Source organism: Chrysochloris asiatica, unplaced genomic scaffold, assembly GCF_000296735.1.
Source record: "Chrysochloris asiatica unplaced genomic scaffold, ChrAsi1.0 scaffold00340, whole genome shotgun sequence".
Lineage (NCBI taxonomy): Eukaryota > Metazoa > Chordata > Mammalia > Afrosoricida > Chrysochloridae > Chrysochloris > Chrysochloris asiatica.
This window is the reverse complement of record NW_006408858.1, coordinates 946,853-972,737: the sequence shown is the minus strand read 5'-3', so window position 1 is coordinate 972,737 and position 25,885 is coordinate 946,853. Positions and strand designations below refer to the sequence as shown.

The following is a 25,885-nucleotide window of genomic DNA, read 5'->3' as shown; positions in this document are numbered from 1 at the left end:
TCGCTAAGGGTCGGAACCGACTCGACGGCACATAACAACAACAACAACATCCTGGAGACTGCAATCAATGACATGAAACAAAATGTGTATGAATTATTGAATGGAAAACTGATCTGCTCTGTAAACGTTCATCCAATTCACAATGAAAAGTTTAAAACAACAACAGAGTATAGTTCCACTCTAACATAGTGATCTGGAATCAACTCCATGGCAATTGGTTTGTTTTTTGGTTACCAGAGGTGGGAGCGAGTCATTATTTAGGAGGCTCTGTACTTCTGTTGATGGTGGTAGAAGGATCTGGAAATGGGTAATACTCATGGTTGCTCAACATAGTGAACCTAATCAACACCACTGAACTGTGACATGTAAAAGTTGTTGAATTTACAAATGCTTTGTTACATATCTTTTTATCAGAATAATAAAAAAAAACAAATCACAACGCCAACCATGCTTGACTTAAAATGTCCATTGTATGTTATTGTTAGGTGTCATTGAGTCAGTTCCCATTCATAGTGACCTTGTACACAACAGAACAAGACACGGCTCAGTTCTGTGCCATCTTCACAATTGTTGTTACACTTGAACCCATTGTTGCTGCCACTGTGCCAGTCCATCTCATTGGGGATCTTCCTCTTTTTCATTGACCCTCCACTTTACCAAGCATGATGTCCTTCTCCAGGTCCCTCCTGATAATACGTCTGAAATATGAGAGACTAAGTCTTGCCCATTCTGGTTTCAAAGGAGCATTCTGGTGTACAGATTTCTGTTTTCAAGTCTTTGGGATCTCACTGTATGTTGGTGTCTATGAAAGAGGGTGTGATGGAAGCCCTTCACTAAATAAACTAGAAGTCAGTGCTAGTGAAACCTTGTAGAGTTGCCCACAAGGAAAATCTGTCTCTTTTTGTTGCATTTTGAATTACATTTTTCTAGATTTACCTGACATTTTTAGGAGGAATTTTTAGGCAATACAGGGGAGTGGTGGGCAAGATGTTATCTGGTCCTCAAGATAATGTCAAAAGGGCCCAAGGCCTCCATTCCTAAGACACACAGCATTCCAAGAGGCACCTTCTTGTCTAGAACATCCGTTCCATTACTAGCTGTTGAAGCAGCAAGATTGTAGGTGCCTGTTTGGTTTGTTGGGTTCAATTAATGTCTGTCCTTTTGCCGTTAACACGTTTTCTTTGCATTCGAAGAAGTGGGAACAGTAGAATAATGAAGACTCTTCAGCTCCAAGAATAAATAAACCTGAGAGTGGGAGTAGTGATGACTCATGAGATGGGAGATGGAGTTTATGATGTGGTGACTGGCAGTGTGAGCTTAGTCCCCTGGGGCTCTCACTGGTGACCACTGAAACCCATGAGTGGGAGTCCATTGACATTATCAGGTTCTGAGTGGGCTTATGCTGGAGGTCTCAAGCAGGCTGTCCCCCGAGGTTGCTTGCCTCCCTTTCAGGGACATTGTCTATAGTTGGTGGCACTTGGCAGATGGTTTGCTCATTTCCCAAGGAGTGACCTGATGGGAGAGGTACAGATGGCCCAGGGCTGCCCCAGCCCCCAGGCTACACATCAGGCAATGTGTGTGTGTGTGTGTGTGTGTGTGTGTGTGTGTGTTCCTGGATAGCACCCCGGTGGGTGGGGTATATGTGTTAGGCTGAGGGTTCAAGATAGGAGATCTGCAGCAATAGAAGGTGGGTGGGCCCCAAAGTCCCTATTCTGAGTCTTAGCTCCTCCCCCAGGCCACTCTGATGACCTTGGACAAGTCATTTATCTGCGCCAACTTTCTCACCACAGGATAAGTAATACAACTACCACAGGAACTGGTGAACTCTGGTCTTGAGCTTGTGAGGTAGGTGTAGCTGGGCTATCTGAGTGCGGGGGGGGGGGGTGCGTGTATGACGGTGGAGGCAGAGCCACACGTGCAATTCAGGCACAAGGTTGGGGTCACAGGGCTGTGTGCGGGATTGGAGCACGGAAAGGAGGCGGCAGGCTGAATCTGGACCCTGGCGGGGGTGGGGAGTGGGAGTGCATGAGGTGGCATGCAGGACCTGGGCCCTGGGGTGAGGGTGGGGGCACAGAGAAATTAGATAAACGTGAGGGATTCGAGCGTGGGACGGGGGCGGGGGGCGGTGGTGGTGGTGGGGTGGATACTGGCACCGGTGTGTGGGCGCGGAGCAGCGTGCTGGATCTGGACCCTAGAATAAGAGCGCGGGGCGGGGATGGATCCGCGCTCGGGGTGTAGACGCTACGCAGCGTGCGAGATCTGGATTCTGGGGTGTGGGCGCCATGCGACTTGTGGGATCCTGGTCCTGGGGAAGGGGCGCCGCACGGCGTACGAGATTCGGGCGTTGGGCGGGGGCAGGTCCTGCGCATAGTCAGCTCCAGCGGGCGGGGCTAGCGGAGCTGAAGCGGCAACGACAGAGGTAACGACGGCGGCAGCAGGTGGGTCGCAGCAGGTGTTGAGGACGAAAGCTCTAGTGCCTGGGGACAGGAGCTCAGTGGGGCTGACTCTGGAGGCGGCAACCTTTCGTGGCGCGGAGAGGTGCACGGAGCTTCGGCTGTAAGGCCCAGGCGCCCCAGTTTCCTGGCTGCTTAGCTGATCCACCACCATCACCCCCCACCCCCGGGTGGAGGTGAGAGAGCCATCATAGCTGTTTGAGACCGGGTGGCGGGTTGGGCCACGCCCTGGCCGCTGAACCGTTCGTGTTCCGGGTCCTAGCGATCTGACCCAGGTCCGGCGTAGCCTCGGGTTCCCACCCAGCCCTAGAGACCACAACAGGAATGATTCCCAGCTTGCGCTCCCTGGAGCTGTCTTCTGCTCCGCACCTTCCAGGTCCCTGTTCCTCCAAGTCACCTTCCCTTGCCCAGGGGAACTGACTGGACCTTCCTGCCAGCAAGTCCACAATGCCGGGTCCTAGGTGTTCACGTTGGGGACAGGGAGAGGGCTAGAATGGGCAGTCCAGGAAGAAGTGAAGGCGAGCCAGGACCGGCCGAGCAGCCTGTCATTCCCCTCTTTCCCAGGCAGGTCCCAGCTGTCTCTGTGCCCTTCTTTGCTGCCCACTATGGCTCGAGGACTGCCGAATGCCGCCAGCCTGGCGAGCTTCTGCAGGAAGCTGAATCGGCTAAAACCACTGGAGGAGTCCACCATGGACACGTCGCTGCGACGTTGCCTGTCCCTGCTGGACCTGACCCTGTTGGGTGTGGGTGGCATGGTGGGGTCAGGCCTCTATGTACTCACTGGCACCGTGGCTAAAGAGATGGCTGGACCCGCCGTACTGGTGTCCTTCGCGGTGGCGGCAGTGGCCTCTCTGCTAGCAGCCCTGTGCTATGCGGAGTTCGGTGCCCGTGTGCCCCGCACAGGCTCTGCCTACCTGTTCACCTACGTGTCCATGGGCGAGCTATGGGCCTTCCTCATCGGCTGGAACGTGCTTCTTGAGTATCTCATCGGTGGTGCTGCTGTGGCCCGTGCCTGGAGCAGCTACCTGGATGCCATTTTCAGCCATCAAATCCGCAACTTCACAGAGACCAACCTGGGTGTCTGGGAGGTACCCTTGCTGGCCCGGTACCCAGACTTCCTGGCTGCAGGTGTACTGCTCCTGGCATCTGCTTTCGTCTCCTGTGGAGCCCGAGTCTCCTCCTGGCTCAACCACACATTCTCAGCCATCAGCCTGGCCGTCATCCTCTTCATCATCATCCTTGGCTTCATTCTGGCCCGCCCGCACAACTGGAGCACTGAGGAGGGCAGTTTTGCACCCTTCGGCTTCTCGGGCATCATGGCTGGCACTGCCACCTGCTTCTATGCCTTCGTAGGCTTTGACGTCATTGCTGCCTCCAGCGAGGAGGCCCGGAACCCGCAACGAGCAGTGCCCATGGCCATCGCCATCTCTCTCGGCCTGGCAGCTGGTGCCTACATCCTGGTCTCCACTGTGCTCACCCTCATGGTACCCTGGCATAGCCTCGACCCAGACTCAGCACTCGCCGATGCCTTCTTTCGGCGTGGCTACAGTTGGGCTGGCATCATCGTGGCTGTTGGCTCCATCTGCGGTGAGGGATCTGACTGGGCAAGGTGGGAATAGGCAGAGGGTCAGGGAGGAAGGTGGGGAAGAGGAGTCTTCTTCCTCTGAGTCTCAGTTTTACCAGCTGTATATTGGGCCAGGGAGACTGTAACTATAAGAGAACTGCTCAGGCCTATTGAGAGGAACCCCCTCACACTCTGATACCTCCCAATTATACTTTCTGAGTCAAGGGACCTGTTTTTGTCATGTCAGATCCCCCGATGGGACCTAAACTGGGGTATCCCATTCCTGGGTGGGGGGGTACTCATTCCCATGTTCTCAAGGGGCTGCCTGTGCCCTGACACGTCCCCCGAAGCCCCTGATAGGCCTGCCCACCATGCTGACCAGCCCCTGCCCTCTGCCGCAGCCATGAACACTGTCCTGCTCAGCAACCTCTTCTCCCTGCCACGCATCGTCTACGCCATGGCCTCCGATGGGCTCTTCTTCCAGGTGTTTGCCCGTGTGCACCCCCGGACACAGGTGCCTATGGTGGGAATACTGGTATTCGGGGTCCTCATGGCCCTCCTGGCACTCCTGCTGGACTTAGAGGCACTAGTCCAGTTCTTATCCATTGGCACGCTGCTGGCCTACACTTTTGTGGCCACCAGCATCATCGTGCTGCGTTTCCAGAAGACCTCTCCCCCCAGCTCCCCAGGTCCATCCAGCCCAGGACCCCTGACCAAGGAGCACAGCTCCTTCTCAGACCACCTCCAGCTGGTGAGCAATATGCAGGCCTCAAACCCTGAACCTGGGCAGCTGCGGCCAGCCCTGAAACCCTACCTGGGTTTCCTGGGTGGGTGCTGCTCAGGAGCCTCTGTGACCTGGACGATTGGTGTCCTGGTGGCCTCGGCCATCATCCTGGGCTGCGTGCTGGTCTTTGGGGACTCTAGCCTGCACCTCCCACACTGGGCCTACATCCTGTTGCTCCTGCTCAGCGGTGGAACGTTTCTGCTTAGTCTCCTTATCCTGGGAGCCCACCAGCAACAGCACCGGCAGGACACCTTCCAGGTAAGAACTGTTCCCTACGATTTCTGAGGTTGTAAATCTTTAGGAAGCAGACTGCCTCATCTCTCTCCCACGGAGCAGCTGATGAGTTAGAACCACTGACCTTTAATAAGAGCAACTCAATGTGTAGCCCATTACACCACCAGGCCTCTCCAGTGGTGCTGAAAGACTATGGTTTCCTGTGAAGTCAGGCCCTGCGCTGGCAGATTTCGGCTCTGCCAAGCCCCACCCTTGTTCCCCCCTACATAGATCCCTCTGGTGCCCCTGACTCCGGCCCTGAGCATCCTCCTCAATGTCTGTCTCATGTTGAAACTGAGCTACCTGACCTGGCTGCGCTTCTGTATCTGGCTGCTGGTTGGTGAGTAGGACTTGGCGGGACTCGGGTCAGGACCCAGCATGACTATAGAAGGAGGGTGAGTGGAGTGGGGAACTTCCCCTGAGGCTTGTTGCACTCTTGCAGGACTTGCTGTGTATTTTGGCTATGGCATCTGGCACAGCAAGGAGAACCTTCGGGAGCCACTGGGGTTGACTGCCACGCGCTATGTAGTATTTCCCAACGGCAGCTTGGAGGGGATAGTGCAGGTTGTGCAGCCTTCTGGCCAGGTGCCTGCCCCGGAGCCCAACTGCTTGGAACAGCCAGCTACCCCATGAGGCCAGCCGGTGCTGCCCATGCCTTGCCTGCTGCCCTTTACCTCCTAGGGATGGGGATCCTCAGGACCCTAGGACTTTAGCCCTGCTGCTGAACTTTGGGTCTCAGGGAGTGGGGCCATGACCACAGCTCTTGTGGACGCTTTGCCCTCACATTTTGGTTATGACCAACTCCAGCTTCCTGGGCAGGTTGGAGGTGGACAGGCCAAAGAGTCCTGCAGTCCCAGGGCATCCCCAATAATAACTGCTCAGCCATCCACATTGACCTGCTGCCTTGTCCACTGTGGTGTTCTTTGCGGCATCAGAGTCCTCACCAACCCCGGGGGAACCAGGAGATTGTCCCCAGGCCACGGCAACAGCTGGTTCAGGGATGGTCTGCCGAGCTCAGCGAGAAATCACACACATGCATCAGGAACAGGGCCCATGACAAGGATGGGTGGCCTCCACCTCTAGGCTCTCCCACGTTTCCTGGAGGCGGGTATGGGAAGCAGAGGCTAGACTCCAAAGAGGGCCCCTGGAAAGCTAAGATTCCTATGGTTTTTCAGGGATCTCAGGCAGCACAGTGTGTACTCAAGACCTGCTCAGGGACACAGTCACCAAAACACACATGGTCAGACACCCTCACAGCCACATGCACATGTTACATGGCCAACTTGGCTGCCTGGATGTGCAACATTTCCTGCACAGCTCACTCCACCCACCAATCCTGGGGAGGTGAGGGAGCCTGGAGGCAAAGGTATATATGTGTAGGAGTGCACATGAGGCTGGACTTGTCCCACTTGCCTTCCAGCTCATCTAGTAACTATGGGTCCCCAGTTCAGGAATATCCCAGGGAAGTCCAGGTCGTTTCTGCACCCTCACTCACACACTGGTTCCCCTACAGCTGTGCTACATCTGTTCCAGTTACCTCCTCCTTCCCGTTCCTGCTCTGTAAAGATGACACAAGAAGCTGGTGGCTTTGGCAGACTTTACTTCTTGAGTCTCTCCAGGCAAACCATCCCACAAAACTAGGTCCAGGGCATTTTAATCACCTGGCCTCATGACCACGCTCTCCTAGTGTAGTTCTTCTGAGTCTGCCTCCCCAGCAATACCCTTCCACAGACTAAGACAATGAGAACTCAAGGGCTTGGTTGAGGCATCTGGTATTAGATTCTAGCTCTGCCTGAGCCCACCTGCTGAGCCCCCTGACTTGATCTCTGCTGTTCCATACGCAAGCATCCAGCACACCTTAGATCACCAGGAGTCTAGGAGAAAGTAGCTCCTCACCTCCCTGCAGAGGGCATGCTTTCACCCATGCCCACTGCCTTGGGACCAAAGGATGACTTGGCTTCTACAGCTTACTCCTCTGCAGCACCATAACTTGCTGGTCCTAAACTTATACCCCGGGAGGCTGGGGAAATTCTCTAGAGGATGGGGTAAGCACTGGACTGTGCACCACAAGATTGGAGCTTCAAACCTACTAGCTGCTCCTCAGAAACAGGGTCTCTATGAGTAAGAACCAACTCAACAGCATTTAACAATCATTCCAGCTGGATTCCTGGTATGGCGCTGTAGGATAAGCAATGGACCACAAGGTCGGTTTGAAAAGCAATGTCAGTGGTTCAAAACCACCAGCTACTCTCAGAACCCTGTACAGGGTCGCTGTGAGTCAGAACCGACTTGAGGACACTGAACAGTAATAACAATCACTCCAGTTAATTGCTCCCAGTCAGTCCTCTCTGTTGAAGGTCAAGGGCTCTTGGCAGGGTGGGCAGGCTTCTAGGCATGACTTGGGTGGACAGTGAATTGCAGATGTATTGGCTGCCCATACCCAGGGTTTCCAGGAAGCCTGGTGGGCAGGTTTTTGCTGGGGGGGGGGGGGGGGGGGGGGGGGGTTTGGCTGGCAGGGGTGGTTCTCACCAAGGAAATATATCAAAAACAAACTAAAACCACTGCCATTGAGTTGATTCAGTGACCCTGTAGGACAGAGTATAACTCCCATAGTGTTTCCAAGACTAAATCTTTACAGAGCAGACTGCCTCATCTTCCGCAGAGGCCAAGCTGGTGGGTTTGAATCACTGACCTTTTGTTTTAGCAGCCCAACACTTAATCCACTGCACCACCAGGGCTTCTTGAGGAGGCACATAGAAGGTCCCAACAGACCTATTGACTAACACCTCAACTTCTCCACCTAACCTTCCATAGCCTGAACCTATCAATGGAACATGGCTGGTGCTTATAACTGAGCAGATGTGACCAAGAGTGGTGTCCATACTCTGCTTAGGATCTTGTGTGGGCAGACCACCTGCCCCTTAATTCCATGGATGAGATCCAGTGCTGGAGGATCAGAGAAACCTACCCTGGGGCTTTGGCTCAGAGCCCTTCTAAGCATTCTCTGCACGGAGAGGTGCAGGCAAGGGGTGGAAAGCAGGGAGCCAGACAGGGATGAATTCCCCAATCATCTGTGGGAGGGGCCATGCCAACAGCTGATATGGGGGCCATGGCTGGGGGGATCTAGGAGGCTGTGGATTAATCTCCATACAAAAAGCTGATTCTTCACCTTCATGGAAGCTCAGGTTGAAGTTGGGGACAGAGAGTCAGCATGGGAGTTGGAGAGTGGGTTTACCCTGTCTTGGTCCTGCTGAGGCTTCATCCATGAGGTCTCCAAGGCACAGCCCCCAAGCTCTGAGAACCCTGACCCAAGCAGGCCTCAGGAAGCAGCCATCGAAAGAGACTGATCAGTGCTATCACCAAGAGAAGGCCACCTCAGTATTGAACTCTCCGCAGTGGGGGCTGCTGCTGGGCCAGGTAAGGTGGGCATGAAAATCAGCTCACTGCACACAGAGTTGGCCTTCATCTTCGGAGCCTTGGCCTGCAGGGGACGACACCAGGTTGGGGTTGGGTCCAGTGTCCTCCCAAACTGCAACAGAACTCGGCAGCCCAGCCAGCTGCAGCTCACCTCCTCATACTTGGTCCTCCTGTAGAAATGGGCTTCTCCATCCACATACAATAGCATCAGGTCACAGAGAAAAGTTACCTGTGGAAGACAGAATCATAGCCTGACCCCACCCCCACCCCCACCCGGCAGCCACTCCCCAATCCTCACCCTGAGAGTCAACAGACAGGCAGTCGATGTAGCCAGAGGAAGTCCAGGCTGGTCAGACTCACCACACCCAGCCACGCCACTCCAGTGCCCAGCGTGATGAATGTGGGAATGAGCCCAAACTTCCCTGCCTAAGAGAGCTCCAGTTGAGTCTTGTGTACTTCTCCAGTCACATCCACCTGCCCCTCACCCCTCTGGTCTGTCCCTACCTGCCCAGTGACCAGGATGTCAAAGCGGATCCCGTAGACCTTGAGTAGGCTCCGGGCCTCCACACCAGGGGCCTCCCACCAGTGAGTGGCTGTCCTGGGGCAAAAGAGTGCACTCAGAGGGCCAGTACTGCCCACTCCTAGGTTGGTCAACCTCCCATCTCCCCCCAGGTCTCATGCTTACAAAGCCAGAGCAGGGCCTGCCTCTTAGGAGCTCTCTGCCTACGGAGAGGGAGTGAGCACAGAGGGGTCGCTCTACAAGATGCTGGCAAACTGTGTGGAGGCCAGGGAGGCTTCCAGGAGGGAAAGCATAGAGGCTGGACCGGGAAGGATGTGCCAGTATTTTTTGCAGAGGAAAGGAAGGCATCTAGGCAGGGCATGTAAGGTCATGGAGAGCACAATGATGTGGGAGCAGGGCTGGGAGGACAGCCAACCCCACATGCTAGTGAAGCCATACCAGGCATGGTCAACAAGTGTGGAGACCCTCATTTCTGGTCTGATCCATAGTGTATGGGAGTGCTAGCACATGCAAGGAGGACCCCAGGGGGACTTACAGATTGAGTTATATTCCTCCCCAAATATGACTGAATTGGAATCCTATCCCCTCTGCCTGTGGATGTAACCCTGATTGGAAATGGGGTTTTCTTTATTATGTGAATGAGCTCTTCTCAGTATAGGGTGGTTCCTAAAATCACTTCTGAGTTTGAAGGGGCATCAGAAACATGGAGCAACACCACCCAGTGCCTTCTAGAGTGTTCCTACTCATAGCAACCCTGCAGAACTGCTCTCTAGGGTTTCCAAGGCTATCCGTCTTTACAGAAACAGACAGCCTCATCTTTCTCTGATGAGTTTGAACTGCCTAGTGCTTGATGCACTGTGATACCAGGGCTCCAAAGAGAGACAAAGAAGCACAAATGAAGAAACTCAGATGTCATTTAAGGGTCGACAAAGACCCCACCTTACACCGAATCACTATGAGTCAATACCAACTTGATGGCATACCACCACCACCACTAAGGACTCCAAGAATACCGGGGCTACAGAAACTGAAAGAGACAAGGATCTTTCCCCACCCCAGAGCTCATGATCTAGCCTCCTGAACTGTAAGAAAATGAATCTCTGTTATTTACAGACATTCCACTGTGCTATTTCTGTTACAGCAGCGGTGTGACAATAGCACCCTCATCATGTGAAGACGGTCTTTGTTCTCAAGGGATATGGGACGGTGTTGGAAAGGGTGAGTGTCTGGGTGTCTGCCACTTCCTTCCAAACGCTTCTCTTTGAAATCTAGCTAAATGGACCCATCTCTTGCTCTTGGAAGGGAGAAAACACGTGAGGTAAATAGCGAGAAACTGGTGAATCCAGATGATGGGTGTTTGCGGCACAAACCTGTGAACTTTTCAAGAGTTTGCTTTGAGATTTTTTAGATAAAATTTGAAGGGAAAGTTTGTGGGATGGAGAAGAGAAACTGGAAACAAGATGGATTGAGGGAGGCAGATGCAGAGGTCCACGTAGGGGGTGACAAAGGACTTAGGATGGAGCCCCATGAAGCCTGTGTTAGAGGAGGTGGGGCTGGGGACGCTCCCTCCAGCCCCTGCAGCCACGTCCTGAGACTTGAAGCCCACCTTCACACACACAGCAGGAAGCATCCAGAAGGCAGGTAGGATATGGTCAGCCCACAGCGGGAGGGGCATAAGGGGATGCTGAGCAAGGACATACCTGAAGTTGTAGTTCCTCTCCTGTAGCTGAAAGTAGTAGTAGGGTTGGCAGTCGGAGCTCTGGCCATCCAAGTTGCAGTCCCATTGGACACGAATGCCCACAGCACCACCCTGGACATATCACATCACTGCCCCACTGGCAGCAGGTCTAGGACCCTCTGCCTACACCCCCTAGGGCCCCTGCCCACAGGCCCACCAGCAATGCCAGGTCCTCAAAGTTTCCACCCGCAGACTGCACGAGGTCCCCAATTCGGAACACGGGGCAGTAGGGGCTGGTGTGTGGATCATAGCGGCAGTGCTTGAAATAGGTAGCATCCCAGGTCTCCAGGGCATTGGATCTGAGGGGGTCATGGAGGTAAGAGTCAGACACATAAGAGCACTGGATAAGAAGGGTCAGGCCAGCCAGGATCACCTGGGCTTACTTGGAGAAGTTGAACTTGCTGAAAGTGACTGTGTTTTTGATGAAGAGCGTGAAGTTTTCTGCCTGGGCCAGAAGGGGCTTCCTGAGGGTGGAAGGAAGAGGGGGTGAGGGCAGGTGCCTGTGGTCCTTGGGGGCTCTGTGCTGGAGAAGACAGTAGGGGAGACTTACCCTGACACAGTGCCACTCTCCACAGGACACCAACCTTGGATCTCACAGGTGCTGTGGGTCCCGTTGAACACCACACATTGACCTGTTTTTATGCCTTGGAAACATAAGATAAACTCCAGGCTCTCAACTCCCCAGGGAGTGGGTAAGAGATAGTGGGAAGAACAGCTTGGCTAGGCTGGTCCTCCCACCCAGGGGAAAGGGCACTGGAAATTGGAAAAACAGAGTCCCCAGTACCGTGGCTGTGTGTCCCCTTCTCTCCTTCTGGGCAGTCCTTATTGGCCCAGCAGACAGCGAGCGGAACAGAAGGGTGCTAGGATGGTAGAGAAAGCAGAATCACTAAGAACCCTGGAGGGTGGCCACATCTCTCCCCACCCCTGGGAAAACTGGAAGGTGCAAAGGAAAGAAGGGGGGAAGGGGGGGAGCGCTTTGCAAATGCTGCTTTCCAAAGGCACAGCAAGATGCCTTGCCCCTGAGAAGTTCCCGTCCCTAAAAAATCAAAACGGTACAGTCAATTCTGACTCATAGCCACCCAAAAGAACAGAGTAGAACTGTTCCTTAGGGTTTCTGAGGCTAAATCTTTACAGAAGCTGACTTGCCTCTTCTTTCTTCCAGAGTCGCTGGTGAGTTCAAACCACTGACCTTTCAGTTAGTAGCTGAATGCTCAACCCCTGTGCCACCAGGGTGCATCTAAACCCACTGCCAAGTGAGTCCATTCTGACTCATAGCAACCCCATAGAACAGAGTAGAACTGCTCCAAGCAGTCTCATGTTTCTCCGGAGGAGTGATTGGTATGTTTGAACTGCTGACTTTGAGGTTAGCAGCTCAATGCTTAGCTCACAGCACCACCAGGGCTCCTTTCTGCATCTCCAGTGGGATTCAAACTGAAAGACTCAGCCATTTGCTGTTGAGTCAACTTCAGCTTATGGCAGCCCCATGTGTGTCAGAGTAGAACTGTGTTCTTTTTCTTTTCTTTTTATTCTCGGTGTTGGGTTACAAGGTTTATATATCTTTGGCCCCTGTTTGCACTCATTATAAATATGAAATATACAAAAGGTCTTCAAAACATTTGTGGAAATTTTCCATTTTTTTAAAATTCCATTTTTCCATGAACTTTTTGAATCCTCCCTGTATTTATATAGCATACAAGTACATTTGTAAAAATTGTGTCTGCCAAACCTGTGCATTGTAGGATCAGCACTGGATTTCAAACTGCAAGGTCAGCAGTTTAAACCAGCTGCTCCTTGGAAACCCTATATAGGGTCACTGTGAGTCAGAACAAACTCAACAGCACTTAACAACAACAAACCTATATGTGGGCATGAGTGTGGTCCCTTTTGCCTAATCATACCTGTCCATCTTGCCTATTTGCCTATGTATCCACTTGCAGATTGTTGTTATTAAGTGCCGTAGAGTTGGTTCTGACTCAATAATTTCTGAAGCAACGAATCTTTACAGGAGCAGAAAGCCTAATCTTTCTCCCAAGGAGCAGCTTTAGCTAAGCTTGTGGTTAGCAGTCCAGCACTTCACTTGCAGATTATTATAAGTGCTGTACAGCTGGTTCCAACTCATAGCAACTCTGTTAAGGTTTCTAAGGCTGAGATATTTGTGAGAGAAAAAAAAACTCATATTTTTCCCACAAATTAGTGCTTATTTCTGATAATAGTGTGAATGTAATGGTATTTACTTTTGCTGTCCGTTACTATTTACCTCTTTTTAGTGCTAATGTGCTGAACACCCCCTTATCCAGGGGATTTTCAATGGCTGATTTTTTTGTAAGTGGAACACCAAGCCTTTCTTCCGAAGTGCCTCTGACCTTTCTCTGACCTTTCAGTTAGCAGTTTATTGCGTTAACCATTTGCACCACTCAGGGGGAGGAGGAGTGATGAATTGAGACCCAACTTGTTTGGTCCAACTTAGACTGACATATGGGAAGGTGAAGGGGTCCAGAGGACAGTGAGCTTGTGATGTTTAGTGTACAGCAAGGGAAGGCACCAGGCATGATGAACAATGAGCCTGAACCCTGGAGTCCGAGAAGTCATCTGGGTAGGTAAGGAAGACCTTTCACACCTGTTTGCTTGGGAACCTGTGTGCTCTCTGTAGAATATGAATGCCTGCACAAAGCCACATTTTGGGGGTCAGCCAGGAGGGGTCTGGAGAGTTGGACTCACTAACTGACATTAATTAGATGGGCTATTGCCCTGGGACCTTGTCTGTACACAGTGGGACAAATGACACTTGGAGCTCCTTGCTCTGTTTCCTATCCCCATGCTTGTCTTGTCAGCCCCTCCTCTGCACTGGGCAAGGCCACCATGCTCTCAGTGACCACCCCTGCCTCTGCCCTCTCTACTTCCACCACCAGGCATCCTGAGTGTCCACCCCAATGTCTAGAAGACTGTGCCCCTCTCCTCTGAACCCAGTAGAGGCTTCCTGCTCTTCCTGTGATTAACTGGAGTCCCCATGGGGCTCATGGGTCCTGACACTTTGGCCTCCCTGCCCATCCCAGATCTATACCCCAACCCCACTCCATGGTTGGTACCACTGAGATAGAGGCGTCATATCTCACTTGAGGCTTTTACTCTACAACCTCCTCTGCCAGAACCTCCCTCTCCAAGCTCACCAGCTCACTAACTTCTATCATCTTGGTAGATTCAGGCTTGGCTTTTCAGGAAACCCTCCTGGTGCCCGAGTCTCCCAGTTCAGCCTCTGCCCCACCTGTCTGTGCAGGAATTCCTGGGTACAGCATACCAGGACTGGCCCAGAGCAATGATCAGTGGGTGAAGCACCTAGGTTGGAAGGATGGGGTAGCTACTAAGAGAATAGCCAGCAACTCTGGTTCTTGTCAGGAAGTTAGGCTTCAGAGCTGGTGAATTCTCACCCAGCCCTGGCAGTTTCTTGGCCTCACAACTGTGATGGGCCTGCTGGGGCACCCATGGAGATTTGAGAGGGGTTAGTACCTAGACTCCATGGCACATCACAACAACAATAGTACCTAGATATGTAGGCTGGATTCCAGAAAGCTCAGACGTTTATAACAGCCTGCAAACTGACCACCAAATATGAGGAGTTGGGAGCACGGTGACTCTGTAGGATAAGCATTGGACTGCTGACCACAAGGTTGGCTGTTCTAGGCCACCAGCCCCTCTGAGGAAGAAAGATGGGGTTTTCTGCTCTCTTGAAGATTTGCAACCTTGGAAACCCTATACAGGGTCGTTGTGAATTAGAATTGACTCCATGGCACTTAACAATAATAGCAACACAGGTGGAAGGAAGGAGAAAGGGGAAGTTTTGTTTAGGGACATTGAGTTGGTGAACGATTTGGGAAAAAAAAAATGAGCATGGTTACACAGTTTAAAGAATATAATCCATGTTACTGAATTGTATATATGGGAATTGTTGAGATAATGTACACTTTGTTATGTATAGTTTCATTTATGTATGCATTATGTTATGTATGCTTACATTTATATCTGGGGAAAGAGTGTGTGGTCCATAACAGACACAGATCCATGGGGACATCCCCAGGCAAGGGAATAAAGTGAGATTGCAGGGGAGAGAATCTGCATGTCTGTATGCAAGAAGACGAGGACATCTGACTTGACCACAGGTGTGAAAAATAACTAGAGATAGTTTCCTAACAAACTGAATAAAACAAATGTCACTAAATTGTACACATAAAAAAAGATTAAGGCAGAGATGATGACGTGGAGCGATGGAGCAGCTGGGGACTTTAGATCCAGAGAGGGAGAGCGATGTGTGCTGAAGACTGGAGGGGGGTGGGGGGGAGATAGTATAGGGAGCAGGCTTGCAGGGTATACACTTTGGTTGGTTGATGATGCATGGAGGGGATTGTAACCATGGCAATGATACAATATAAGATAGAATGAATGTTCTCCCATGTAAACTATCATATAATTCGCAATAAAACACTAAAAAAAAAAAAAAAAAGATTAAAATGGCTAATGTTTTGTTATATATATGAGTGCTGGTATGGCACTGTAGGATAAGCACTGGACTGTTAACCACCAGGTTGGCAGTTCAAACCCATGAGCAGCTCCTCGGAAACCCTATACAGGGTTGCTATGAGTCAGAATTGACTCAATGGCACTTAACATCGTCTTCTTTTTCATCTCTCCTCCTCCTCCTCTATCTTCCACTTGCAGCTTCCAACTCACAGCAACCCTCTGTGTTTGTGGAAATGCTCCATAGGGACATTACTCTTTATGGAAGTAAATTGCCAGGCCTTTCTTCCACAGTGGCACTAGTTGGGTTTGAACAGCCAACCTTTATATAATAGCAGAGCACAAATTGCTTGTGTCACCCAAGGCCTTACAGATATGAGGGTAAATTAAAAAGTTGTTGTTAAATGCTGTCAAGTCAGTTCTGACTCATAGCAGCCTGTATATGGTTTCCAAGGAGCAGCTGGTGGGTTTGAACCTCTGACCTTTCAGTTAGCCATCCAGTGCTTACTCTACAGCACCACACCAGGACTCTAGTAAAGAAAATACTATTCCTACATAAATATACTATCAAACATAACTGAAAACCCACAGAAGACAAAACAGATGACTGGGACCTCCTAAAAATTAAACACCTATATACATCAAAGAATTTCACCAAAAAAGTAAAGAGAGAACCCACAGACTGGGAAAAAAATGTTTGGCATGACATATAAGATAAAGGACTTGTTGTTGTTAAGTGCCATGAAGTCGGTTTCGACTCATAGTGACCCTACAAAGGGTTTCCAAGGTTGTAAATCTTTACGGGAGCGGTAGACCGCCTCATCTTTTTCCCGTGGAACTGCTGGTAGTTTCAAACTGCTGACCTTGAAGTTAGCAGCCCAATTCTTAATTACTCTCTAAAAATTTATATAATACTTCAACAAGAAATCAAACCAATTTTAAAATGGACAAAAGACATGAACAGACACTTCACCAAAGAAGACATTCAGGCAGCCAACAAACATTGGAAGAAATGTTCATGATCATTAGTCATTAAAGAGATGCAAATCAAAACAATGAAGCGATACTTTCTTACCCCAGGATTAGTAGTAAAGTTCAAAAAACAGAAAACAGCAAATTCTGATGAGGGTGTAGAGAGACTGGGACCCTCTTATACGGCTCATGGGATTGTATAATGGTGCTAGCACTATGGAAAATAGTATGATGCTTCCTCAAAAAGTTAGAAATCTTGTATTACATAGTAACCCCTCTACATGGAATATATCCTCAAGGAATGTGAGCCATGACACCAATAGATATATATGAGCCCTGGTGTGGCAGTGTGGGCTAATATGTCAGATTGCAAAGTCATTTGAACTGCAAGGTCGGTGGTTCAAGCTCACCAGCTGCTCTTGGAAACCCTGTACAATGTCACTATGGGTCAGAATCAACTCGACAGCATTTAACAACAACAACAGTGTTCATTGTAGCACTACTGGCAATAGCAAAAAGATGGAGACAGCCTAAATGCCAATCAACAGAAGAATGGTTAAACAAACTTTGGCACATACATAAAATGGAATACTATGCAATGTTGAAAAATAATGATGAATCTATAAAACACATCACAACATGGATGAACCTGGAGGACATTATGCTGAATGAAAGTTGTCAATCACAAAAGGACAAATACTGTATGAGACCATTGTTGCAAAAAGTTAATAAAAGGTTTTCTTGCAAATAGAAGCAAATACTGTTAACCGATGATGCATGGAGGGGATTGTAAGCATTGCAATGAAACAAAATACAATAGGTTGAGTGCAAAACCAATGCTCTCCCTTGTAAACTCAATTCACAAAGCTTTTAAAAAAAAAATTTTCTTGCTAAAAGAAACATTCTATGATGGTTACAGGGATATGAGAGGGAGAGAAAATTATTCACGGGCTAAAGGGTAGAGTCATGTTAACATGGGTGATGGGGCAGGCCATATACAAGAGGGAGGCTGGCAGAGGAACAATGAAGGTAGCGGGAGACACAGGGAAGAATGTTAGAGCTAAAATGAATAGAGGTAAATATTGTTAGCTGATGGTACATGGTGATAGTGATGATGGTTGTGTGCCTTGGAGTTGGTTCCAACTCATAGCAACACTGTATAGGGTTTCTGAGGTTGTAAATCTTTATGGGAGCAGAAAGTTTCATCTTTCTCCCATGGTGCAGCTGATCACCTTGAGGTTAGCAGCCCAACTTGTAACTCACTGTGCTCCTTGATGGTACATGGAGGGGACTGCAAAAATACACTGTAATGAAGCAAAGCATATGATTTGTTGAGTGTAAAACTGAAGATCTGCTCAGTAAACCTTCACTCAATTCACAATAGTTGGTGTTGTTTTTTTTTAAGTATTGCTACAAAATCACACAACCCTTTAATAAACAAAAAGATCAAAATATGAATCCTTTGTTTCTTGACATATCCTCCATCTAACTCTCTATACTTCTGGAGGTAGTGTTTCCATCTTTCTAACCCTTCCCTAAAAAGTTCTGAGGTCTTTGATATAAACCGTGTCAGAATGGTAGCTTGGGCATCCTCAAGGGACTCAGATTGTGTTCCTTTGAAATGCTCTTTGAGTTTGGGGAACAAAAAGAAGCCTAACAGGGAAAGACCAGGGCTGGAGGGTGGGTGAGGAAAGGTTTCCCAATGAAATCTCACAGGACAGCCCTTGCTATCCTTGAAGAATGCGCCAATGCATTGTCTTACTGGAAAAAAGTTCCTCAGCATAAAAAAAAAAATGCGCAGGTCCACTGTCACAATAGAAGAAAAACCCCACAGCTCAACTTTTCTGGCCTCTTTCTCACCAATGCAGTTTTCCATTTTCTTAAAACATCACAATAAGTTCCTATGATTGTCCTGTGACCTTCAAGAAAATCTACAAGATTACCTCTTTGAAATTCCCAAAAGTCTCCATACTCTTTTAAGCTGACTTCCCTGCCTTGAATTTAACTGTCCAAGAACATCTCCTCAGAAGCCACTATTGCAATAGTATCTTTTTATTTTTATTTTTTTATTTTTAAGACACTCTTAAGGAGTCCTGGTGTGACACTGAGGGGTAAAGCACTGGACTACATGGCTGGTTTGAACCACAAGGTCGGCAGCTCAAACCCACCAGCTGCTCCTTGGAAACTCTATACTAGGTCACTATGAGTCAGAATCAACTGTATGGCACTTAACAACAACAACAAGAAGACTAAGACAAATATGTTACTGAGAGAACTTGTCTGCAGCCATCCTTTGTTCACAGAGACATGTCTAAACATGTTTTGTTTGGAATAAATGTGTTTTGATTTGAACAAACCCAGGCATGTATGCTTGGAACTCTAATAGCAGTACTTTTTAATTACCCTTGTATTTTTTACCATAATAGCAATAATAATAATGGAAACCTACTCAGGGATCATAATGGCTCTGAACTTGACACAAGGTGTGTGCTATGGCTTCCCACAAAAAAGGAAGCTGTCTCAGGACACATTAGTAGTGGCTGTGTACAGAGAATCTTTGCTTGTACTGTTAGAGCCCTCCTGTGCTTTGTGCTCCAGAGAGGAGGGGTGGGAGACCGGAGCCCCCACAGAAGCTGAAGGCATGGGAGTGAGCACTCAGAAATCCAGAGCTGGGGACTGAGGTTAGAGGCACTAACTCTACACCCAAAGGCTGTGAGGCTTTAGACAAGTGAGTCTACCTCTCTGAGCCTCAGTCTTCTCATTTCAAATGGAGATAAGTATCATTCCTGCCATGCAGGACGTTTGTGAGAAGATTGAGAGCTTTTAGCCCAGTGTCTGGAGTATAGTAAGCACTCAGTGAGATCTCGATCCTCTGGGAAAGAAAGGAGAAGGGGATATGACTAATGAGCCATGAATTAGACAAAGAGCTCGGGAATCTATGGGGAGACTCTCAGCAGCCTTACCTCTGGGCACCTGCCTTGAACTTGGGCTGGCGTCACAAGGAAATTGGTCACCAAAAAGAACACATTCTCTCCCTAGGAGACAATTCCAGGCATTAACCCCTGCTTGGTTGGCTCTGTTGGAGACTTCAGAAGCCAGCATGCTATGCTGCCTGCTGTTCAAAACAGGGGTAGAGATAGGGGTGGGAAGTGTCCCACCTGGCCCATATACTCACCAATCCTGTTCCACCTGGAAAATGCTTACAGAGAGGCAGGTTGAGATGGGAGTAGGAGGCTGGCTGGGTTTGAGGTTATTTCTGAGCCTAGGGAGTCTCCACCAATGACCACCCTTTGGGACAAAATTAGTTCCCTCATTCACACTCATTCTCTCAACTGGAATGCTCCAGAAGCCTCCTTCTTCTAAAATCAAATGCACTACCATCCAGTCAATTCTGACTCATAGCGATACTGTACAACAGAGTAGAACTGCTCCCTAAGGTTTCCAAGGCTGTAAATCTTTAGGGGAGCAGACAGCCTCATCTTTCTCCCACTTAGCAGCTGATGGGTTTGAACTTGTAACCTTTCAGTTAGCAGCCCAACGCTTAACTCATGGCACAACCAGGGCTCCTCCTTCTAAGCACTAAGAATCCAGAACTGAGTTGGGCCAGGCCCCTTCCTGGGGTAGTAGGCAAGGTGAGACCATCCTCACATTCACAGGCTGGCACTCAAGGCTGTTTGGACAGAGAACTTTGTGTATCTGGGAAATTCATGCATGGGAGGAGAGGGTTGGAGAAAGCAGTGGGGGCTGGGGGTGGCAGCAGTTAGCACATAGAGGGACATACTTGATGGCTGCCGTCATGGCTTCACAGAGTTAAAGCAGGTGCTGGAAGGGCCCCAGCCTGGCTGTTGTAAAGGATATATTTAGAGTGGGAGTGGGCCAAAAGGGAGACCAAGGGCCCATCAGGACACCACAGCCTCATTGCAGGCTGGCACCAACAGTAGTGAAATGTGTTAGGAGATGTAATCAGTCACAGGGAAGGACACGAAGATGTGGAAGCTGTGTCCCAGGTCCAGCTTTGGCACTGGTGGATGTCTCTCAGCCCTCACTGGATGAGGAGAGGGCAGTGTTGAGAGAGGGGTAAGTCCTCATTGGACATGGTGGATGTGCATCCAGAAAGGGTTTGGGGGACTCACGACAGCTAGGTATGTGTGGAATGGAGGAGGACACTATAGAGAGAGGAGAGGTCAGGCTATAGCCCTGACTCAACAACACTGGAGCCCCCATGTCCCTCTGTCCCATCCTCAAGCCTGGAGGAACTGCAGTCCCTTCTGGATGCTGGCTTTGCCCCTGCAGTTCCTCCAGCCTGGCTTCCTGGAGTTTCCTGTTCATCCCCTGTTCTAGGCACCTCCTATGCATGCCTGACCAGGCACCACTGCTGGTGAGGCTCTTCCTCTGGCACACCTTTCTTGGACACACTCAACTCAAGAGCACAAACATGCACACAGAGTGGTCGACAACTGGGGCCTGGCAACAGGACAGAATGCTTACCTGAGGTGGCTTCACAAAGTCGGCTGTGTCCCACAGCCGGTTCCCCAGCTCCTTGATCTGTATCACGGAAATCCCTTTAAGTTTGGTGATGACAGAGATCTGGGGATCCATATCCTGCTCCTGGTAGCCTTTTTTGGAGAAAAGGACCCACCTGGACAGGAGAAAATGGGCAATGCAGTGTGTGCAGGGCACAATCCACCCCTCCCATCAGGCACACACCTTCCCTCCTGTCTTAAACATCCTTCTCACCAGCATCAGTACCTACCTCAGCATCCTGGGCCACATGGACCAGCCATGGCACTGGTCACTGAGATTTCCCCCTGCCACTGACACCCTGATTGTGCTAGACTCAGTTCCTTCCCTCCTAAAGACTCCGCTGAACTAGCTCTTTCTCCCTCTCTCAGGAGCCTTGGAGATCCAGCCTTCACAAATGTCAGAGATTGCCTCCTGCCTTGCCAGAATGCTTTCTGGGGTTAGGGTTGGAGCAGCTCCTTTGTGCCCAGATTCCCAACCAGGGCTAGGGCAAGGCCCTGAGAAGGAGGCAGGAGGGCACAGAAGACCAAGGTCTGCTCTTATAACAGAGGGAGATGCCCTCCTCCTGTCTGCCCTATACCCTGTCCCAGCTTTCTCCCCTCCAGTCCAGGCCCTGGAGAGCCCAAACCATAACTCTCCCAACCCAGCAGGCCTGATCCCTCCAACTGCTTCATCAGGAGTCAATCTCTTACCCCACCACGTATATTGCAACCCCAAGCTGCAGCAGCCTCTGCAGGACTCCTACTCGCCAATTCCTGGTCATGACATACTTCTCCGTCTTATAATCCAGAAGCCCCCAGCCAGCCTTGGCCCCTAAGGCGCCCATGTTCCTAGCTCCTGCTGTCTGCAACGACAGATGAGTCAGCAAGGCAGCTGCAGCCTTGCAGGAGACAGAGAGGAAGCAGGCAGCCAAGCCAGGCCAGGGCAGTCCAGCAGCTATTAAAGGGACACTTCCACACAGCTGGTCTATCAGTCTCCACCCTCAGTCCTAGACTGAAGTCCACCTCTGCTGCCCAGTCCCCATCCACTCTAGAATCCTCTGCTGCTCCTGAACACCCAGAGTGCATGAGATTTGCCCTAACCCCCTTTCTGCTGGAGGTCTGGCTCTAAGGCTGAATCCTTGGGGCGGGGAGGATGACAGGTGTTCTAATGCTGGGAGAGGAGGGGCCAAGGAAAGATTCAGGAAGAAGTCACCCTTGAGTGGATACTGGTAGATTCTGAAGTTCAACAAGGAAACAAAGTGGAGAGGGTTCTTCCACGTGAAAGCAGCCAGAGCAAGTGAGAGAACTGGGAGCCATGGAAGGTTCCAGAAGAAGGATGAGGCTGTGGCTACAGAGAGAAAGGTGAGCTGGCTTGGCAAGACTCTATCCTGTGTGATGCCTTCAGAGAGCTAGGACTCACTCTTCATCTCAAGAGGGGAATAGCCAGTAACTCAGAGAGGCAGGAAAAAGCGCTGTTTCTGTGCCCAGCTCAGCACAGGCTCCTTGTGTGTGCTCATTGGCTCTAGTGAGCAGGGCTCAGGGGCAGAGCCAGACAGCAGCGGTTTCTGCAGCAACCAACAATATCAGTTGCCTGCACTGTCAGGAGAGTGCCTGGTCGCTGGACATCACGCCCTATTGGTCGGTGTAGCCCAGACCCCAGTGCTGGGGTTTGTAAAATATAACAGCAGCAGCTCCCTGCAAGATGTCTGGAGAGTACAAAGGGCCAGAGGAAGAGGCCACAGTAGACACTGAGTGTCTTACAGGAGTCCTGGAGGCCAAGGAGAATGAGGACACAGATTCGGACTCAGACCTGGAGACAGAAGGTGCCTCTTGGGTAGGGTGGATCAGGCTTGGTTCCTCTCTTTCAGGGTACTCTCGCAGTTCTTGAGGGTACGGGCTGGAGCCAGAGTGGGCAAGAGCTTCTGCCCAGAAGGGAGCGTACCCATCAGCCAATATCCCTCCAGCCCAGTGCCCTCCCCAATGCTTCTGGGGCCTCAGGAGTAAAGTTAAAATGCAGAAACACTTAGGAACAGTGTAGGTGGGGGTGTCTAAAATAGGTTCAGAGCTGGATTGTTAAGTGTTGTCAAGTTAGTTCTGACTCATAGCAACCCTGAGTACACAAAAAAGGCTAAGGGTAATTAATGGAGTCCTGTTGTGGTACTGTAGGATAAGCACTAGACCACAAGGTCGATTTGAACCACAAGATGGTTAAATCCACCAGCTGTTCCTCTGAATCTATGAATCAGAACCAACTCAAAAGCACTTAACAACAACAAACCCACTGCCATAGTGACTGTCTAGGACAGGTCAGAACTGCTTCATAAGGTTTCTGAGGTTGTAAATCTTACAGAGACAGACTGCCTCATCTTTAGCTGCCAAGCACGTTAACCCACAGCACTACCAGGACTCCATTCCAGTGGGGATAATACCTCTATATTGTGCTGAGGACACCAAAGCTCTGTTCTCAAAGCCACACAACTGGTAGATGGCAGAAAAGAGTTAGGTACCAAAATGCATGCTGTGTCAGACCAGAGGGAGGATGCTGAAACTATAATAGAATCTATGCATTCATTATAAAATCCCTGGTGACACAGTGGGTTAAGTACTGTGTTGCTAACCTAAATGTTGGCGGTTTGAACTCACCAGCTGCTTCAAGAAAGAAAGATGAGGCAATCTGTTTCCCTGAAGACTGGCAGCCTTGGTATCCCTATGGAACAGATCTACTTGTCCTATAGGGTTGCTATCAGTCAGAATCACTTGACAGCAGTAGGTTTATGGGTATCCTTAACCTACTGGCTGGCTGGCGAGGACTGGCTGGCTGTGTCCCAGGGAGTGGTCCACATTCATCACCTCTCTCCTCCTAGGCACCTGTGAGTGCAGAGGCCTTGTCAGGGACCCTTTCTACCTGGAGTCTCCGAAGACCCAGAGCATCATTCCTGCACTTGCATTCGACACCAAGGGAACACCCCAGAGCTGATTCTACGGCACCGTGGCCTGGGGCCCCAGGTACCCTCTGGAGGGACCCCAGGAACCACCCTCAGAGGGGTGAGGGGCAGCAGCTATGGCAGTCCTATTCCCTCCCTGAGGGCTGTACTATGTCCATGCTACACCCCCTGACCTTCTTCTGTGCTGGTGTGGTCCATCCATTCCCCACATTTGTGAGTGTGGCTATGGCAGACATATGCATCAGGGTCCCTCACCAAACTGAGGATTCAGGGAAAGCTCCGAGGTGAGAGGTCTGGGCAGAACCAAAGAGGAGAGAAGCCACATGCTTTGGGCACTGGGATGGGGTGGGCATCCCAGTTGATTGTCACAAAGTAGGTTGAGCTTTGAGAGTAGGAACCAAACTTGTAACCAACTATGTCTGTCTGGTTTAGGGGGCCCAGACTCTGGTTTCTGTATTGGCTTCCAGTCCCCACATCAAGAGGCTGGACCTTCGGGACAATGGTCTCTGTGCAGCTGGGGTGGAGACCCTTCAAGGGGCCCTGAGCAAAAGCAGCTGCATCTGTGGTAGGTGCCAAGCCTGGGACCAGTAGTCAGACCTGAGTCTTCCCACTCCTGACCCATCAGGGTCTTCTTACCCAGGTCCTGCTGGTGATAAAGGGGGATGGGAAGGATGGTCATCAGGGAGGAGGAAGGAGCTAGACCCTCTGGGTAGACTCCACTCCCCTCCTAACCTGCTACCCCCGTGCACCACCCTCCTGACCTTGGACACATGGAGGACTCCTACATGTATTCACTGATCCCAGAAGAGGGAGAAGTACACTGCAGCTGCACCCTAGACCTGGAGGTGGGGGGGCAGCACAGGAAGGGCAGAAGAATGGTACTGCAGTCAAATGCAGGCTCTGCCTCTGAAGAATAAGCAGGTGATCTGAGACAGACAGCCTCCTCACCTTGCTGAGCCTGTTTCTTATCTGTAAAAGGAAGCTAATGAATGGTATCCCTTCATGCTTGGCATTGTGTTGAGGATTGGCTGAAGCCAACCATGAGAAGCAGGTGTCAAGTGGCTGGCTATTGTGGTCAGTCCTTGGAACTGGGCAGTAAGGGCTTTTGTGGTGGGGTGCTACCTGGCACAATTCCTTGACAAGTACACAGCACTTTCTTCCACAGCACCACAGCACCATAGCACCACCAGGTTTGCACCCCTGGACAGAACAGGTCACGGACATGCTAGAATACAGAGGTCAGGCAACCTGACCTTATAACCTGAGAGGACCCAGTTGATGGAGCAGAGCCAGGATGAGATCCTAGACACACAGGAAAGATGTCAGGGAACCTGACCTGAGGGTACCCAGCTGATGGGGGAGAGGTCCTAGACACACAGGGAGGGGGGATCCAAGCCACTCAAAGCAACCCAACTACGAATCCCCTGCTGCTGTCTCAGTCCTGGGAGGTTTCAGGGAAGGAGAAAGGTAGAAGGGTGGTATCTCTGGTCCCTGCCTCCTCATATCCCCTAACACTTGGCTTCTAATCCTCCTGATGGAGGCATGGTGCCACCCCACAGAGGTGGACCTGTCAGAGAACCAACTGGGAGTGGCAGGAGTTCGAGCCCTCTGTGCCGCTTTGGTGGCAAACTCAGACTTCCAGAAGGTGCAGTTGGCAGGGAACAGCCTCGGGGATCAGGCAGCCCAGGACTTAGCTGAACTCCTGCTGGTGCACACAAGCCTGCAGTCCCTGGACCTGAGTTGTAACAAGCTGAGTGACAAAGCAGGTAACACTTGCTTGACTTCTTTAGGTAGAGGGGAGGGGGCAAAGGTAAGACCACATTGTGTCCCCCCACTCCCCAAGAGTGTCCATACTCAAGCCATTCTTTCCCACTATGGCCACACCGAAATTTTTCATTCATCCAAGGAACATAGGTAAACCTTGAAAATATTGTGGGTTCAGTTCTATAGCACCACAATAAAGAGAATAGCATCACTCACACAATTGTTTTTTATTTTCCAGTGCCTATAAAAATATTTATGCTATACTGGAGTCTGTTAAAGGAGCCATGGTGGCTCAGTGGGTTAAACACTGGATTGACAACTTCAAGGTCAACCATTCTGAAGGGAAAAGATGAGGAAAAGTTTGCAGTATCTGAAATCCTAGGGAGCACCTACCTGTCCCCAAATGCTCCAATCAGCTATAAGAATCCAGGCTGGGTTAGTAAC

The 25,885-nt window shown here is 50.4% G+C and overlaps 2 protein-coding genes and 1 pseudogene across 2 annotated transcripts; 2 read left to right on the top strand and 1 right to left on the bottom strand.

The window, feature by feature from the left end:
- The first annotated feature begins 3,058 nt into the window (after positions 1-3,058).
- Positions 3,059-5,707, top strand: SLC7A4 (solute carrier family 7, member 4). The gene is made up of 4 exons (XM_006875812.1): positions 3,059-4,040; positions 4,419-5,059; positions 5,306-5,414; positions 5,517-5,707. The coding sequence occupies exons 1-4, from the start codon at positions 3,059-3,061 to the stop codon at positions 5,705-5,707; spliced, it is 1,923 nt and encodes a 640-aa protein (XP_006875874.1).
- A 361-nt stretch (positions 5,708-6,068) lies between these two features.
- On the bottom strand, positions 6,069-21,586 carry P2RX6 (purinergic receptor P2X, ligand-gated ion channel, 6). Its single transcript, XM_006875841.1, has 14 exons — positions 21,444-21,586; positions 20,719-20,869; positions 19,194-19,265; positions 11,534-11,609; positions 11,300-11,393; positions 11,133-11,213; positions 10,907-11,048; positions 10,712-10,821; positions 8,996-9,089; positions 8,852-8,917; positions 8,643-8,720; positions 8,519-8,555; positions 7,515-7,550; positions 6,069-6,172 (listed from the first exon to the last, which is right to left on the bottom strand). The coding sequence occupies exons 1-14, from the start codon at positions 21,575-21,577 to the stop codon at positions 6,069-6,071; spliced, it is 1,275 nt and encodes a 424-aa protein (XP_006875903.1). The 5' UTR covers positions 21,578-21,586.
- An 848-nt stretch (positions 21,587-22,434) lies between these two features.
- Positions 22,435-25,885, top strand: part of LOC102842969 — a 41,539-nt pseudogene continuing 38,088 nt past the window's right edge.